The sequence below is a fragment of the Nannobrachium achirus genome (assembly GCF_963921795.1).
Source record: "Nannobrachium achirus genome assembly, chromosome: 10".
Classification (NCBI taxonomy): Eukaryota; Metazoa; Chordata; class Actinopteri; order Myctophiformes; family Myctophidae; genus Nannobrachium; species Nannobrachium achirus.
Window position 1 is genome coordinate 36,458,754 of NC_137819.1, and position 18,705 is coordinate 36,477,458.

The 18,705-nt window shown below is 44.2% G+C and overlaps 1 protein-coding gene across 2 annotated transcripts in view; it reads right to left on the reverse strand.

Moving 5' to 3' along the window:
- The window catches only part of macf1a (microtubule actin crosslinking factor 1a), a 189,210-nt gene that overhangs the window by 141,809 nt on the left and 28,696 nt on the right, over positions 1–18,705 (reverse strand). For both annotated transcript variants that reach the window (XM_080734855.1, XM_080734854.1), the window contains exons 12-31: positions 18,001–18,129; positions 17,616–17,693; positions 16,167–16,328; positions 15,382–15,486; positions 14,196–14,291; positions 13,775–13,900; positions 11,587–11,739; positions 6,808–6,962; positions 6,550–6,676; positions 5,447–5,630; positions 4,761–4,927; positions 3,820–3,998; positions 3,379–3,517; positions 2,679–2,872; positions 1,838–1,997; positions 1,518–1,601; positions 1,259–1,366; positions 1,070–1,168; positions 495–617; positions 186–277 (exon numbers count right to left, since the gene is read on the reverse strand). In XM_080734855.1, the coding sequence (XP_080590981.1) occupies positions 186–277; positions 495–617; positions 1,070–1,168; positions 1,259–1,366; positions 1,518–1,601; positions 1,838–1,997; positions 2,679–2,872; positions 3,379–3,517; positions 3,820–3,998; positions 4,761–4,927; positions 5,447–5,630; positions 6,550–6,676; positions 6,808–6,962; positions 11,587–11,739; positions 13,775–13,900; positions 14,196–14,291; positions 15,382–15,486; positions 16,167–16,328; positions 17,616–17,693; positions 18,001–18,129 (2,660 nt within the window). The remainder of the gene's footprint in view (positions 1–185; positions 278–494; positions 618–1,069; positions 1,169–1,258; positions 1,367–1,517; positions 1,602–1,837; positions 1,998–2,678; positions 2,873–3,378; positions 3,518–3,819; positions 3,999–4,760; positions 4,928–5,446; positions 5,631–6,549; positions 6,677–6,807; positions 6,963–11,586; positions 11,740–13,774; positions 13,901–14,195; positions 14,292–15,381; positions 15,487–16,166; positions 16,329–17,615; positions 17,694–18,000; positions 18,130–18,705) is intronic.

Sequence of the window (18,705 nt, forward strand, 5' to 3'; positions counted from 1 at the left end):
TGTGTGTGTGTGTGTGTGTGTGTGTGTGTGTGTGTGTGTGTGTGTGTGTGTGTGTGTGTGAGTGTGTGTGTGTCTTGCATATCTCACCAGGAATTCACCCGAGATAGTTCATTAGAACAAAGGGAAGGTCAGGATATATACGGTGTCTGCATGTGTGCGTGCATGCGTGCGTGGTATGAACCTACTTGCTGGCCTGTTTGGATCGTAGGAAGGCTTGTGTGCTTCTGATGGCTTCGGCAACTTCATCCTTCTTAGAAGCAAGTTGCTCTTTGATGGCCTGCGTGGATCACATAGACAAAGTATGCATTTGATGTATTGATGTTGATGTATTGATGTATTACCTTGCTATTGTAAGTCGCTCTGGATTAAGAGCGTCTGCTAAATCCCTAAATTGTAGTAAATTGTAGGAGGCATGAGTAAAAAAAGGTAACCAAACAAATCAAATCACTTCACACTCACTTCACACAGTCAGACTGTAAAGTGGTTCTATTTACCTGTTGAGCAGCCAGTGAAGACTCAGCATCGCGCCCACCGGTGCGTCTCTGGAGGCCGCTGACCCAGCCCAGAAGGTCTGACACCTGGCCCACCCTGGCCTGCTTCTCTTCCTCCACCTCTTTCTGCACGGAGACGGAGACAGGAGAGATAATTAGAGTTGATGGAGCATTTTGACAGACATGACACGACTTCCTTTAGTACCCAAGAGAACACAAAGGCTCTTTCTCATACTGCCACTTCTTGGGTTCTAGCGTCCCAATTAAGGGTATATTTATTTCATAAGAACATGCAGCATAAATAGCAGATCAACAAGCTCAACGTGTACCGTACCACAACATGTTGTGAGCTTGTTGATGGCTATATTCGGCAAAGATATTTGATGTAGAGGGATAAAAGGAAGGGGATTCCCCGGTCAACGAAGTATAGGGTTTAAGTAGTTAACCACTACAGTACTATGTTTCTGAAATGCATGGCAGTGGACACAACGTATTCCTGCTCAACTTATCTCACTATTGTAATTATATGACAGAAAGATGCATATACTGTATTTTATCAAAATAAATAAAATGCCCACCTCTTCTTCTTCTAGTCTCCTCAGGGCATCACTGATGTACTTGACGTGTTGCGTTGTCAAGGTGACGAGGGCTGTGTAGCGTGTTCGCAAGTCCATAAACTAGAATGAAAACAGAAAACAGACAGGAATGAAATGACAAACCGTGAGATCATTGAAAAAGCCCTTTTTGTCCATCATCTCTCTCCATACCTCCTGACTGATGGCATCAGAAGAGGAGTGCATCCTCCTCCTCTTCACAGGGGACTTGTGGGTAGACTCCACAAAGGCTCTGTAAGTCATCAGCTGTAGTTCATAGTCCTGTCAATGGACACAGACATAGAGAGTACGACATTTAGTATCAATGCAGTGACAACTCCTATAAAGGTACTGCGTTTCCCTTGATTTCTGGTTGTGTGCTTATGGATATGCATACATTAGAATGACATTGTCAAACAGTCCCGTACTGTACCTTGACTGCAGTGCAGTACTGCTTGGAGTGAGTTTGGCAATCGTCTAGCTTGGTCTGGTTCTTCTCGATCTCTGCTACTAATGCCTGGGGACAGAGGAGAATGTTTAACAGATAACAGCATTTAAAGAAATCACTCAATATCATTAAATATATTACATCTAACAATATGTTTGTTGCTATAACAATGCATATTCTCATCTTTTTATTCCACAGGAGAACATCATTTCCACCCTCCAGCCCAAAACTCCCTATGGGCCTGATTGCTAAAGTCATCCATGTGGAGGTGAAAATGCTACCAGTGAATGTGTGTATTCCCTTACAGTCTGCTGGGCCAGCTGCTCAGACAGGGCCTTGCTGTCCATCTGTCCAGGCTGTGTGTTCTCCTGTCTCTCGGTGGTCTCCTCAATCCAGCTGATCAGTTCTGAGTGTCCCTCTCTGTACTGCTGCAGCTCTGAGCCCAGCGCCTCCAGGTCTGTTCGCCTGGAACACACAGCAAACAGCTTTTAGGCTTAAAACAGACCCTAAGGGACCAGGTTTGGGTCAGACACACAGGCTTTATTTACATGGGGCGTCAATTAGCCCTATTCACGGCCTGCCCACTCAGCAAATTTCTCAGCAACTTCCTGGTGCTGACGTCAGTTTAGAAGTGGAAATTAATACAGAAATAGCTGGACTTAAAGCCAACAAATCATTATTTCGAATGGTAAAGTAAATTATAATGCTTTGTGCCTTTTACTATCTTGTGTTCTTGATCATGCTAGCCGTATTTTATACTTGACTATTCGGAAATTGCATTAAATTTAAAATAAATGTTAACTCTATGGGCTTTTAGCAGGGTTTTACCCTTCAAAACGTGACTTCAGCACCAGGGGGATGCTGAGTGGGCGGGCCGTGAATAGGGCTAATTGGAAAGGAGACAGAAAATCAAAAAAGGAAAATATCATAAAATAATATATATATATATAATATACAGTAACATTTTCAATTTCACTTCAAATTAAATTCATAAGATTATTGTGGCAGTTTAACAACGTTCAACTTGTAGTCCCTATTTTGGGCATGAATTTGTCAAAACAATTCAGAAACAAAACTAGATGTTCACAATGCATTGTGATGTGACATTCTGTCTAATTTCATCCATCCCTTCGGTTAGCGGCTCACCTCGTCTCCACCTGCCTCTTGACGCCGCTCCACCTCTCCGCCATCTGATTGGCTCTCTCCTGGTGGCGCTCCAGGTCGCTGCTGCGGTCTGGGTGGAGCCTGCTGAGCTGAGAGCCCGCCTCCTTGGCCCGCTCCACCTCCGACTGCAGAGACTGGAACACAGCCTCCTGCTCCGACAGCTCCTGCTGCCACCTCTGGAGAGGTGATGGAGGGAGAGGATGGGAGAGGAAAGTTTGTTAATAGTTTTGGTTTGGGTTTCCATAATAAACTAGATGCAGATCATGAAAAAAAAGCCCCCAACATCACAACACCTAGCTGCGAGGCCTTGTGTCCTTGCAGATTGTCTATTTTCACGATATTTATCAAAATTGAATGCCTATAATTCCAAGTGCTTGGCAGGGTGGGTGGGTGGGATTATATGGCACAGCAAGGTTTACTTAGTTCTTGTAGTCGAAAGGAGCCTTTAGAGAGTACGGATCAATGCAAATGTACTGTAGGAAAACAGTCTGACTGCATACTAACCCATTACTAATTGTACCACACGGCTGTTACCATGAATCTTGGGGCTCCATATTGTCTGATTCTGGTCCACTTAAAACATAATACTGATGATGACAATAACCCTGTGGATCGCCATGCAGTCTCATCACGTTTCTCATCACTGTGTGTGTGCGTGCGTGTGCGTATTTTCGTTTCTTACCCCCAGTTGTTCTCTGATGTTGTGTATTGCCGTGGTGTCAGCAGGTACAATGTCCTCTTCACTGAGTCTGCTCTCGTACTTCGTGACCTGACTCTCTGCCTCCTCCAGGCCACGCACCAGAACATCTACTGTCTTTAACCTTGCAGGAAAGCAGAGACCAGGGTTACTTAGAATAATGTCTTACTAATCTGGAAGGGACATTATAGCAGGTCACCTGAGCTACAGGGTGCAGAAAAAGTTAGAGTACATGTCTGTGTGCGTGAGAGAGTATGCAAATAATTTTGTGGGAGAATGAGTGATTAAACAAGCCTACTGTAATATCTCATAGAAAGATGCCTCTGCATGCATGAGTGCCAAAAATATCTGATCTACAAACTGAGTTTGCAGACAACAAAGTATAAATCAGGCTTTAACTCTATTGAATTGAATGGTGGTACTAACTTCTGTAGGAAGACAGAGGAGAGGTTGTGTAGTTGGTCGATCTTTTCCACAGCCTGGTTGAGTTCCGAGCGGAGGACAGGCACGCTGGAGGACGATGGCTTCTCCTCGAAGAAAGACACGCAGCGACGAGAGACGTTTCCCAGACTGGAGCGCAGCCCGTCCAGCTCCAACTGCACCTTCTGGAGGACACACAGAGATGGATGGGAGGGTCAAACGTACACACTACCTCCACTACTATCTTTGCACTCATAGTAGCTACTTACTCTTTACAGATGTATACTGTAGATGCCAAATGCTAGGCTTTTGTTTCAATCTGTCCCACTTTTAGTTTTGTTGAATTCACTATTTTTGCAGGCATTGTATTTTTTGCTGTTAAAGTGTCCCTGTGCAAGATGCAACTAACTGCTCTCCAGCCGTTGGATTAATAGCGCCCACTGCTCAATACAGTTAGGAAGTGTAAATGCAGAGGAGCAAGTGCATGTGCAGTGACAAAAAACACCCCGAAAGAGTGGGGGACTAAATTCAATATAATTATAATTTTACTTTTATATAGTGCATTTTACTATACAAACACACCTACAGTATGAAGTGAAAATCTCATCTAGATAAATAATAATCCAAATATACAACAATACATCTATCAACTACCTAGATAGCGTATATTAATAGTTTAAAATATGCTAGACATAAGCTATTAGATTACTATGAGTAGGCCTACAGTACCTACTGTCAAACTGTCTTAGTATGTTTATCTAGTATGGAGAATCGTCACTAGGCCTGTTATTAGGAGGAAGCATCCCAATCAGTCAGTTCATAATGCATTAACAGTAAAACCTTTGGTAAAAACCAATGCCTGTGATACATGTTAAAACAAGTTCAATTTAAAGAGGAGTGTCATTGTTCCTTGCCACCAGCAGGTGGGGGAGGAGTGCAGCTCTGACCTCCTGCTCTGCGATCTGGACGGAGTTGTCGAAGCCGTCGCTGGACAGCCTGCTGGGAGGTGGAGTCTGGATGCCCTTCGTTAGTCTCTGCTCGGCCTCCCCCAGACGCAGCCTGATGTTCTGCAGCTCAGACAGGTAGGAACGAGATACAGACTCATCCTTCTCCACTGGAGACAGAGGGAAACAGAGAAAGATATGGTATCAGAGAGGATCATTGTGAATCCATACAGTAAATCATTACACGTGTATTGCACTAATGCAAATGCTACAATCGACATATGAGCCAGTGCTGTCTATTGGAGAGTTATGCCACCCCCGTTCACTTCATCGGGTCCGGTCTATTCGCAAATAGTGACAAAGCGCTGAGCCAGAAGTTCACGGAATGTATTGGAGTCTATGGGCATTTCTCATTATTTTGAGTTACATGAACCACGTGACCGGCATCGTTTTCTACCCCCAAAATGGCGCAACTCCAATAGATAGCTCTGATATGAGCGTACAGTATGTGTGTCGTATACCTATGTTAGAAACAGATATTTCAAATTTGCTGCTTGGTTTTGTGTTAACAGAGTGAACACGTACAGTATGTCTAGTCTGAGTGTGAATCTTATGAACAAGCGTTTATGTACGTGCTTATAGTCATAACTGTATGTACACGCTGTCTCCTGTCTTGTGACTGTCCTAACCTGTCTCCATGTTGAGGAGCAGCTCTCTGCAGTGCTCCTGGGCCTCCATAGCGTCTCTCTCCAGATCACGCCGCTCGGCCGGTGCGAACAGAGAGCTGTCTCTACTGTCGGCCAGGAAGTCAGCCATGTGGTTCTCCAAGTGCTCCAAGGCCTGCTCGCGCTCCGACTGAGGCTGGGAACGCACCTGCCAGGGGTGAGGCGAGGAGGGAAAAGGAAAGTTTAGCTTTCTTGTCTTGTTTACTTGTTCTAGAGTGTTTTAACTGGAATAGAACAGAACAGAACAGAACAATAACCAGTAATACTCCCTAATCGGGAGATAAGCGACCGTCAGGTCGCATACACAAACTTTAGAAGGCAATGGTAGCCAATCAGGAGGGAATATGGGAAATGGGACAGATCTATGTTGATGACATGACTCTAAACATACTGTGTAGCGCTTTGTGTGATTTTAGGGCAAAATGTGTAGGAGCAGTGTCCAAAAAATGGTTTTGCAAGAATAGACCTCATGGTGGCTTTAATAGGGCCATGTGGGCCGGAGGAGGTTTTGATAGTAACTCCGACCTGACGGTCACAATAATAATAGAATAGGGGCGGCAGTGGCTCAGTAGGTAGAGCTGGCGCTTGGGAAACGGAAGGTTCTCAGTTCAATCCCGGGCACCCCCAGAGTTTGTGTCAAAGTGGTGTTTTAATGCGAGAACCTCTGGGAACTTGTTCGATCAGTGTTGAAGTGCGCAAGACACTGAACACCTAATTGCTCCTGATAAACAGGTTGGTGCCTTGCATGGTTTCCTCCAACGTCGGTGAATGAATGTGTGTGTGTGTGTGTGAATGTAATGTACAATGTAAAGCACCTTGGATAAAAGCGCTATATAAATACACCATTTACCATTTAGGAAAAGAAAATACAGAAAGATAATAGAAAATAATAGAACAGAAAAAAGGAATAGAGAAAGAACAAAAAAGACACACACACACACACACACACACACACACACACACACACACACACACACACACACACACACACACACACACACACACACACACACACACACACACACACACACACACACACACACACACACAAAAACAGTGAGTGTTACCGTGTCCAGGTTCCAAGCAGAGACAGTCCTGATGTCTTTAAGGAGGTAGTTCCAGGACACAACACTCTTCATGTTGACATGGAGCTGATGCCACAGAGACATTACCTTCTGGTACAACTGTTCCATCCTGCACACGTTCACACACACAAACACAGACACAGAGGGATTACAAGTCAATAAATGTAAAAAGAAAAGCATGAGGCAACACAGCATCCTGTGCGTGCGTGCGTTTGTGCGTGCGTGTGTGCTGCACAGTACCTGCTGGCCGTGTCAATGGCCTCCTGGTTGGGCGGGGGAACAGTGAAACACACAGAGGGAACCATGGCTTCGTTCCCAGTCGTACTGATCACCTTCCACTTAGTCCTCTGGGAGTTGTCTTCCAGGACACACTCCTCCCCACTGCTTATAGTGATCTGAGACACAGAGAGGCAGCGGGCAGGGGAAGCACAGGGAAGGGAGCACGGGGAAGGGGAGCAAAGAGGGAGGATGAGGCAATGGAGGGATGGGGGGAGAGATACGGTAGAGGCACAGTAATGGAGAGGGGATGATGGAGGGGTGGATGGATAGAGTGAGAAAAGGTTGTGGGAAAGATGGAGGGAGGTCAGAAAAGTGAGATGGGTGGAAAGTGAGAAGGATAGATGGAGGTGTAAAGACAACGTGAAGATGACAGCACAACAGTGTTAGTATGTGATGGAGAAGCCAGTCCCCAATGACCAAGTAAAGGGGAACCAGAGAAGAAGAGGTTACAGGAAAGATAGGACAGGACAGAGGGAGATATAGTGGGAATGGAAAGAAAGGGAGAAGGGGAATCAAAGGGAGAGGGAGAAAAGAAGGGAGGGGAGAAGAAAATGAACAAAACAAAAACTGATATCGACAACTCATATTGACGAAGCAACACAAAATGCAAAACACTCATGGGGTTACATGAGGTTAGTGAAAGCGCCAAAATGCTAAATTAATAATCACTGAATCCAGCGCAAGGATTCAAGAGCTAAACAAGAAAGCACTTGTTATTTTGACAGCTCTCTTAATACTAAATGTGTTCAAATTCATTAGCGGTCCATTGTTGACTCATTAAACCAACAATGTGGAAAAATAATGACAGAACTGTCATCATCAAACATGTCCCCAGGACAGTAACAGTTTTAGGTTTAAAGACCTAGCATAAAAATACATTCAGAACTAATATGGCGGGCAAAGCAGTGGTTAAGGGGAAGACGTTTAGCGCCGCACATAAAGTCACATATGCGCTGTGTAAATGACTGCCCCCCACCCGCCACCCCCTCTCACCCCATCCCCTGCACACGCACACACATCAACACGCTAATGTTGCAAAACAACATGGACATTAAAGCTTAAAGCTTTGACTAAAATTGTCTTACTGACTGAATGACTCTGGGTGACTTTAACTGTGTTAAATTCAGTTCAGTAAATGTTTGCCGGCCGCTTGCTTCTGCCAACTGATCTCAGGCTAAGAGTGTCCTGTTGTCAGATATCTTAGAGTAAAAGGCTAATTTACACCATATTGTATAATAATGATCATATAAATTATACATTTTCAACTGAAAAATATATCATTTATATGCTGATGCAAAACATGTCATTAGCCTTAAATTAATTAATTTAAAGCAGTAGTTCACCCCCAAAATTACTTTCCCTATGGAGACTTGAGTTCATAATAGTTCTTTAGTTTTTGTCGCATTCCAACAATAATCTGCTTATAATAAATGTACCCACATTGATTCCGGATGGAGACAGAAATATTTTTGTGTCTCAATGGGACACGGAATCAATGGGGGTAACTTTACTATAATCAAATTATTGTCTTGCGAGTAATCGACAGAAAAAGGTAATTTTCGGGTGAACTACAGCATTCCTTTAAGAACCATACCAGTCTAAACACGTTACTGTACACAAACATGGACCATTTTGCTTCATTATTAATTATAAAATGCAACTGAACTTACAGTACCTGAATAACTGAGTAAATTAAGTAAATTTTAATTATGTTCGTAAATCTATCTAACATGCCAGGCTGGAATGGTTCTTTAAGACTGATGAGTAGAGGGGTAATTATCATAGCAGTGTGCTGCAGCAACGTCACCTTAATATTAAGTGTTAGTAGTGATTAAAATGAGCTTTACTTTAAGACACATGACAACTGCCATCTCAGATATCTTCACCCACAATAACCCAAAAAAACATCACATCAGAAAACTGATCAGAGTTCAGCTGACAAAAGCAGGAGTAAACAGGGTTGTGCGGTGTGTGCGCGGTGTAAGAGCTGATCTGAGGTGAGAGAGAGAGAACGTAGGCAGCTATACCTGAACGTTTGTCTTTGTCAGCCCAGCCGACAGACGAGAGGAGGGAGAGGAGGGAGTGAGAGGAGGACATGAGGGCATGGAGAGAATGGAGGAGGAGGAGATGGAAAAGGAAAGGAAAGAATAATTAACTTTGTGAAAACTGTAAAGTGCAAGTTTGACCTTAAGTTCAGTGAAGGACAACAGAGTGCACTACTGAGGGCGGACACACACACACACACACACACACACACACACACACACACACACACACACACACACACACACACACACACACACACACACACACACACACACACACACACACACACACACACACACAGTCACACACACACAAATGGACACAAACACACACAAACACACACCCCTTCCACTGCTCTGACAGTGTGTGGGTGTTTCAATTACACATCTATAAGTGGTGACGACAAAAAAGTGAAATTGAAATGGGAGCCTACACACAGCACAATTCAGAGTGTTCATTTTACTCAGCGACCCTTATGGATCGTTTTTTTGCACTTTCCGGTTTAAATGAACACTTTGGATTTTACAGCCAATCCGCATCCCTCCATCACCCGTCTAGGACAGTACGTACGCCTCAGTGAGCAGGGCAGCAAGCAGCCACCTGGCTGTCCGTGCTACGCTAGCCCGAGACAAACCAGCGCGTGCACACGCACACGCACACACACACACACACACACACACACACACACACACACACACACACACACACACACACACACACACACACGTACACGTGTACAGGTTGGATGTATAATTGAAAGGCTTTTTAAGTCCCTGAGGGCATCAAAGCAGAAGGAGAGGGGAAAGTGTTTGTGCGCGCGCGTGCGAGTATGTGTGTGTGTGTGTGTGTGTGTGTGTGTGTGTGTGTGTATGGAAATGAGAGAGAGAGCGAGAGAGAGAGAGAAAGACAGTACATCCACATTGAGCCTGAATTATACTGTACTTTGCCATATGATGGACACCAGTGTCGCATAAATAGGATGCAACACTTGAGCATGTTCTGCTATTTTCGGCGCACAACACCATAATGTGATGGAGTGTAAATTAACCATTAGATTAGAGAAAGAGACAAGTTTATGTGAGTGCTGTGTTTGAGGTGGGGTCAACATGATCAAAGGCAGATGGCAAATGGATTTTTCTTCTTGCCATGAATCATTTCTTTACTTTGAAGACTCCAGCCCAGTGTTAACATTCACTACTGTACTGTACTCTTCATAGAAAAAAGAAAAAAACCCAGAACCCAGTCCATAGCAATGCGGCAATATACGGTAGCATTAAGGACAATAGGGAAAACAATCATGTTTCATTATAAACTGTGCAGTAATCCTCATCCTCACTCGTTCAGGTTCCTCAGGAGTACATTTTGTCTGAGATCTGCAATTCATCTCTCGAACAGTATGAAACCCTTGTGTCATTTGAGCTGAAAACCTCACCCTTTATTACAGTGTCTAAACTGCTACTGAAACCTCTCATGGAACACCAAGGCCATCTCTTTTTTACAATCACAGCTGAATACTGGTCGGGATTACAGATAAAGTGGATGTCAGAGTGAGGAGATGATGGTTGGAGAGGGCCAGATCAACAGAATAATCAACCTGGTAATGAGTGTTCATGTGAGTACCTGGTACTCACAGAATACTTATAAGAGGTTGTGTGAAATTGAAATTGAATTCGACTTAAAACTGCGATTCGCAACGTTCATGTCACACCCAGGTCTGCTGCAGCACGAGAGATCATTTCTACCGTTTGTCCAAGAGGGAATCCCCACTTGGCCAGGTCCATAACATTGTGCACATGAGCTTCGGGCAGTACCACTTGTCAACCAGTAGGTGTCGTACCTGACTCCGTGGTCTAAAAATATCTCAATGGAAGTGTAGGGGGACCACTGCAAATGTGCTAGTTATCTTGTATTAATATAGGCTACCATATAGATAGGTTAAAACGATGTTTTATTCATTAAAATAAAGTTCTGCATTGCAGCTTCAAATGACACTGAGGGAAGTGAGAGTGATTATTGCAGTCACACTCTGGCAGTAGCCACGGTGTACTGGCACTCCGTCCCTCTTGCACATGAACAACAACCATCAAGGTCAGCTTGCCTTTATGACAAGTGTTTGATAGATCACATACAGTAGGTCACATGACCTTTTTTGGGTCCAAATTTGGCATGTGAGTAAAATCTGTCCTCCTTTAGGCCAGTGGTTCTCAACCTTTTCAGTCCGCGACCCCCAAAAGAATCATATTTGAACTGGGGACCTCACCCCCACCCTGACGAGCACTAAGAGTTGAGGAATTACATTTTGTATAACACGGTTCTATTGTGAAAAAAGCAGATCTACATGCTCACAACGCCTCGCATAGATTCTTTATTGATTATTTTCACAATTTCTGCCTCTAAAAGTATTAAAAAGTCCTTAAATTCTCACTTTAGAAATGTGCATATACCCGCTATACACATTTTATGTTGGGTGGTTTACTGTGGTTTACTGTTGAGTGAGAAAACAATGTTGCACATTAAGTTAATCATCTGGGGACCCTCCAAAATAATCTGGGGACCCCCCTGGGGGTCCCGACCCACAGGTTGAGAACCACTGCTTTAGGCTACTCCAGGTTGCAAAACAACCAGACCCCCCCACCTTCGTGAACACCGTTATGTCTGCGGGTAACGTGTGCTGCTGTGTGCTGGGTTCCATACCTCTATCTGCCTGTAGTCACAGATGGCTCTGATGGGCGTGGTGCTTCCCACGGGACACTCTGCGCTGCGGGGGCGGAGCTGGACCACCGTCTTGGCCCGGCCCACCAGGCTGGCCACCGAGCTGCGGTACTCTATCAGCTGCTCCTTCTCCTCCTGTAGGCGAAGGGGGGAGATGATGATCACAGGTTCAATCAAATAGCAGGCAATTTTGGCGACTGTGATTTCACAACATGTCAGACATGTTGTGAGCTTGTAGTTCTTCTATTTTCAAACATTTTGTACTTTTACTTTTAGAACTGCCAAGTACATTTTGATGCCAACACTTTGATACTTTTAGTCAAGTACATTTTGAATTCCAGACTTTAACTTGCAACAGAGTATTTCTATATTGCAGTATTGATACTTTTTTTTTGGTACTTCTTCCAATGGGACACCATGCTAAAAAGCTTACCATCAATGCCTTGCCTCGACTCATTAATGTTTAATCACTTACAGCCTGTACAATCCCAATCAAACATTTCTTCTTGTTTCCTTCTAGCCCCATGGTTCATGATACAGCACAGGTTGTGGAAAATTACAACCAGCCCATTAGCCTGTGGCCCCAGAGGTGAGAATATCTTCCGACTCAACGGCAAGACGTCACAGTAGCTCTGGCGCACGGCAGTAAAACTTCATGCTGACACGCAGAATGGCATTTCATTTTCATTTCTACCGTGTCCTCAAATGACAGAGACTAATTAAGGATTATTCAGAGAGAGAGAGAGAAGAGAGAGGAAGAGAAATGCCTCAAGTAAACAGAAAGTTAATTCCAGAGTGAGAGACATCCGGTGTATGAACAAGTGCATTAGTGAGATATTAGGTTATTGTTAATAATGTTACACCCCCAAAGTGAATGTCACAGGCCAGTGGCAATAACGCTGAGCTAATATGAGATGCCGTTACGCCTATGCAACAAGTGTAGCCAGTAGCCACAGTGGTGTAATGGTTAGCAAATGGGTGAGTAAACTGTCAATTATTTTATTGATAGTTATTTCCATGTGATTTCCATGAGTCTGATATTAATCATATGAGATTTTATGTGTGTACTGTAGTACTGTATATGAGTTTAGACATAGAAGCTGGGTACGTCAGTTCAAGTGGATAAAAGCCTATAATTTGTAGGGATGCTATGGTGCCCCAAAGTATACATTAGGCTTTAACCTCTTGAGTGAGTGGGAAGGTTATTCTCTAATGCTCATGATGTTTAATGACAATTACCTTCTATTTACTGTGCCCGCCCCTCGGCAATGCACTGGACTCAAAGCATAAAGTCTTTGTCAACGTTAGACAAGAGAGGATTAGAGACCCGGCTGTACGCAGAAGTTAAAATGGGTGTAACATGGGTGTGATATTGCTACTAATCAGTTGTTCAGGACCGTGGAGCAAAGCACCACCTGCTCTGTGTCAGGGTGTGTGTGTGTGTGTGTGTGTGTGTGTGTGTGTGTGTGTGTGTGTGTGTGTGTGTGTGTGTGTGTGTGTGTGTGTGTGTGTGTGTGTGCGCACACACACTCATGTGAGAACTAGGTGTGAATGTGGCAGACTCAACAGCTTTGCCACAGGAGGCATGATTCAGCAACGTCCCTCTCAAATAGATGTGAGCTCACTGCATCATGTGGCAGAACTGCAGGCGTACAGTATTAACCCAGAACAACAACAACAACAGCAACAAGGTAGCCAACAAGCCAAACGAAATTACATTTTAATCAAAAGACTATGACTAAAACTATACAAATTTCCTGTCAAAATCAACACTGGATGAAAGAGAAAGGAAGTATTTTCTGGTCCAAAGGGGAAGGTAAATTACTTTTACTGCTCCCCTGAGTTAGTGTCGAAGTGTCCTTGAGCAAGACACTGAACCCCAAAGGCGTAATTGGTCCAGATTAGCACGTTGGTGCCTTGCATGGTTTCCTCCACCATCAGTGTATGAATGTGTGTGTGAAGGGGTCTGTAATGCACAATCTATGCAAAGCGCCTTGGATAAAGGTGCTATATAAATGTGCCATTTATTTACCATTTAGTTAGGATTGAGAGCGATGTAAACATGCTATTATCACAATTGAGTGTCTCGCCTATTAGCCATTAGACCAAAAACACAGAGCTTGCAGAGTTTTCTCTGCAGAGATGAGGCCAGAAGAAGAAGGACTCATACCATGGAGTCTTGTAGCAGGTCCTCCAGCTTGCCCAGTCGGCTGTTCTTGTCACAAGTGTACTGTCTCTTGATGGAGTCCTGGAGCTGACGCAGGTACGACTCACAGTCCCGTGCGTCATTCATGAACTGTCATAAAAAGAGAAAACAGTGACTGTTCATTAAAAAATAGTCTCAAAGCGAGTTTTCATCGTCATCATCGCTCTCAGGCGACGGGATTGTGACTCTCATGAGGGTTCTGATGACATCAGAGACCAAAATAAAAATTTAAGGGTAGAATTGTATACTACATTAGGAGCAAAATATGAGTCCCACTGCTGAGCCAGTGGAGAACAAATCACTCTAAACATGATGCGTGATATGTGATGTACAGCAGCTGGTGCACAGATGGTTTTGCTGAATAACCAATGACGGTGGACGTTACCTGGAAGTAGGCGGCATTGTCTTTAAGGTGCTGTTCCACACACACGCACAGCTCACGCACCCACTGCCACTGTGTCTGCAGGGCAGCACTGTACGCCTGGAAAGAAATGAGAAGGAGATGTCTAACAGGTGTGCTTGAGTATTATGCTTGTAATGGAATCACCTGCCAGTGTGAGCTTCAGCAGGGGGACATATACTGTGTGTGTGTGTGTGTGTGTGTGTGTGTGTGTGTGTGTATATATATATGTCACGTTTTTTTTTGCGTCTCAGAGAATTAGAGAAACGGAGCGCTTGCCGTGCCGCACAGGGCGGAACAAGCGGTCGCCACAACAACGTCCTCCAGGCGGAGCCACTCGATTGTCCACGACATTGCAAGTGGCGCGAAGGCCAGCGGAGCGCCGCGCGAGTTACGAAGCCGTGGTGAATGCAATCGTTATATTTATGCCCAGGCCGTAAGGCCTGGGCAAGCCCACGATAAACGCCCTGTCCAAGTGACTACAATGGAGCTAATGGCTAAGCTAGGCTAGGCTAGGCTAGGCTAGGCTAGGCTAGTAAATAAAGAAAGAGAGTCGCAAACGAGTGACGTCAGCGCCTTCACTATTGAATGGCTGCGTCGCCATCTGGTGGTGATTAGTGTGTGGTGAACTACAAAACGAGCGCTCTTACCACAGTCTCCCTGAGTTACCCAGTTACCCTGTAACATATATATATATATATATATATATTATATATATATATATATATATACCCTGACCAACTTGTAGAAGGAGTCGCCGGCACAGCAATAAAGAACTCCTTTCCCTGGAATCAAACTCCTAGGGCCCTATCTTGCGTGGTGGCTTACCCCTTATCCCCTAAACGTATTAGCCATATTTTACTATTTTGAAAAACATTTGAAAATAGTTCAACCAGTCGATCTAAACTGGAACCCCTGAGCACCCCAAAGGAAGTATGTACCATTTGTATAAATATCCATGAACTTAAGACAAATGCAAATGCTGTGTTTGAAGCATTTCAAACAATGCTTCCTGACAATGCCATAAAAACACAACTTGCATAGTCATTGCAGCGCACCTCTACACCAGACATGACTCACTGGACACAGAGAGGCCACCATCTCTAAAGGTCATTCTGACCAATCCAATCCAATAACACCAAATGAAGGGATGGCTGCTAGGTAACCGTACCTCCACAGTCTGTTTTGCCGGGTGGTTCTCCAGACACAGGCGGTCGGCAGTTTCCTGGAGAGAGTGCATCACATCCTGTTTTTCCTCTAGGTCGGACCTCATTTCCTGGGAAGAGGGGAGATGAAGGAGATGGTTGTTAGAGAGTAGGGCTGGAGTTCTCGAATAAGAACATTTGCATTTGTTTCTGTATCACAATTATGGGTGAATCTGAAAACATTCAGCCTGATTGATACTTTGCCAGTGCACCAGTGTAGTGCAACAGCATATTTTCTTTTTTTTAGATATTCGTTTTGGCTTTTTCGACCTTTATTGATAGTATACAGTATACAGACAGGAAATGGGGAGAGAGACAGGGAGTGACAAGCAGCAAGGCCGCCAAGGACACCATCATACGACGCACAGATATAAAAAGCTAGATACCTCATCCGCCGCTACAGTTCATTGGCATGACTGGTAAAACAGGACTGGCGGAAGTGTGGAACTGTGGAAGGCACTCTGCCCCCTGCAGTGGGAAAGGGGGAGTCCCGCATCTGATTGGCCTACCGAGCATCCCATTCTGTGACGCACAAGGAAGCGTCCTTCAGAATTCAGGAAGCTTGCCAGTCTTCTTTTACCAACGCCACAGAGCCGGAGGAGGCGTCTACCTTTTTATGTCTATGATACGACGAGTATGAATTCACAGTGTCATATAATTCACAGGGAATTCTGATAGGAGTCATTAGAACACCTTTTTTGACTGCATTTCAATGTGTGTGCTGTGCGTGTGCGTGTACTGCACCACTCACGGTGTACATGTCTCTCTTGTCGAGGATGTTAGTGTTGTGATGGCTCCAGTCATAGCTGATCTCCTCCTCCTCTCTCTCGTTGAGCCAGATGAGCTCCTCCGTGCAGTGAGACACGAACTCCTGCAGGCTCTCCAGGCTCCGCAGGCGCCACGACGAATGTTCCTACGACAACAAGACAGGCAAACAACGTCATCAGACCGACCAGCAGGGGAGAGACAGACAATAGGGTGAGAGAAATTAAGAACAACAACAAGATGTTAGCATTTCTGCTTGGTCTATTTTTATACTTTCAGAGTTAAATGAACACTCTGGACTGGAGTTTCCTGTGTACTACTTATCTTACTCTGCCTTATTGACACAGCATTTAATATTATGAATTATGAAATATCTTATATTTAACAGGTACATTCCTATTAACACTTTAAGTGCTTTAAATTGCCCAAGCGGAGAGTGCCAGGATTTCCACCCATCCATTGCGCTTTTATTTTTAAGAGCCAGCCGGAAACCACCGTTCATTTTGGGTCATTTCACTAACCAGGATTTTTTCTTCCGATGGTCTAGTTTTAGCATGGAAGAGCCAACGCTAACTGCAGCCGGCCATTTTGAGCCCATAGTGCCTGCAAAAAAAGTGATTCTCGGCGGCTCCCTATGGCGGTGTGGTAATGTTATATAATATAAAATGTTATATGGTATAAATCCCGAACATCTTCTAACTGGCTTAGTGTGAGACACGACTGGACCGAGTGAGACAGGATACAGGAGAGAAAGATAAGAGTGGTAAGAAAATCTGGTAAAAGGAGAGTGCATTTTTATGGTCCCTGAGGGGTCCTTTAGTATAATTAAAGTCTCCAATACTGGCCATTTCATTGTACATTAAGTGTTTGCCTGAGGCTTTAAGCAAGACCTGATTCAGTGGCTGAATTACTACCAGCGTCATTGCAAGGAGCAAAATAGCAAGGAGTGTAAAAGAGAAAGAGAGAGAGTATAAAGGAAAGAAAAACAGGTGTATAATGACATGTATTTAGCATAAACCTCCCTGGCTCATTCACACATAACAGGATTAATTAAGAATGGGGGTGAACTAGGGTACACACACACACACACACACACACACACACACACACACACACACACACACACACACACACACACACACACACACACACACACACACACACACACACACACACACACACACACACACACACACACACACACACACAATAAGAAAATAATAGCCAGCTCTCTGAAGTCCTTCTGGTACTTATAATTCATTAAGGAACGTGCAGCATACACAGACACGTTTCATCATCAGTGTGTATCCTGCACACACACTGGCATGCACTGAATGGCAGTTGCATTAACACACCGTAGTGGGAAATGGACTAAATCATTGCCAGTGTAAAAGGGTAACACAGGCACGGATGACACACACACACACACACTGACCAGCAGTTTGTAGTACTGGTGTTCCAGCTTGGCCAGGGTTTCTGAGTAACTGCTCTTGAAGTTAGGAGACACTTTAGGCTAGAGGACAGGAAAGAGAAAACACAGTTATAAACAAACACAGCTCTCTGCACAACAGTATGTTTTTTTTTTATGGAATTTCTTTGATTTTTGGTATTTATTTATGAAATTATTTGGAAAAACGTCTGAATGTATTTTTAATTCATGAAACGTGTGTGTGTGTGTGTGTGTGTGTGTGTGTGTGTGTGTGTGTGTGTGTGTGTGTGTGTGTGTGTGTGAGAGAGAGAGTGAGTGAGTGAGTGAGTGAGTGAGTGAGTGAGTGAGTGAGTGAGAGTGAGTGAGAGAGAGAGAGAATGTGTGTGTATACCTCATAGTTGCGTGCTTCCTGTATGCTGCCCATGAGCTCCTCCACAGCGGTGTGGATGGTGTTCTGCTCCGTCAGGTTGTTCTCTACAGAGGGGAGGTCTGCCCCCCACTCTGCCCCCTCCAACAGGTCCTGAACACACACACACACACACACACACACACACACACACACACACACACACACACACACACACACACACACACACACACACACACACACACACACACACACACACACACACACACACACACACGCCTTTACTATCTGTTCAAACACAAGGTTGTCTTGGGTATGAAACGCCTCACTGAAAAATGTAGATGACCGTACTACCTCACTAGTTATGTTTTCTTCCCTACAGTTTATGGATGTCATTCCTAACCCTTGCCTCTGTGGATTCAGATGTGCCGTTTCAAGTCTTCAGGCTTTACTGCTCTTTTCCAGAAAATTTCCTGAAAAAGATTTTTTCCCACAGGTTTCTTTCCCTGTTTTGCCTTTCAAATTTTCATGGAGAATGGAGCGTATTTTTTGTAGAAACCCACAAATGGCAAGAAACCACTCAATTCCCACTGAAAAGCAGAATCCACCTTCATAGGTAGATTTCAGAGAAGGTCATAAAAATATATATATATACACAGTATACATATATATATATGTTACAGGGTAACTGGGTAACTCAGGGAGACTGTGGTAAGAGCGCTCGTTTTG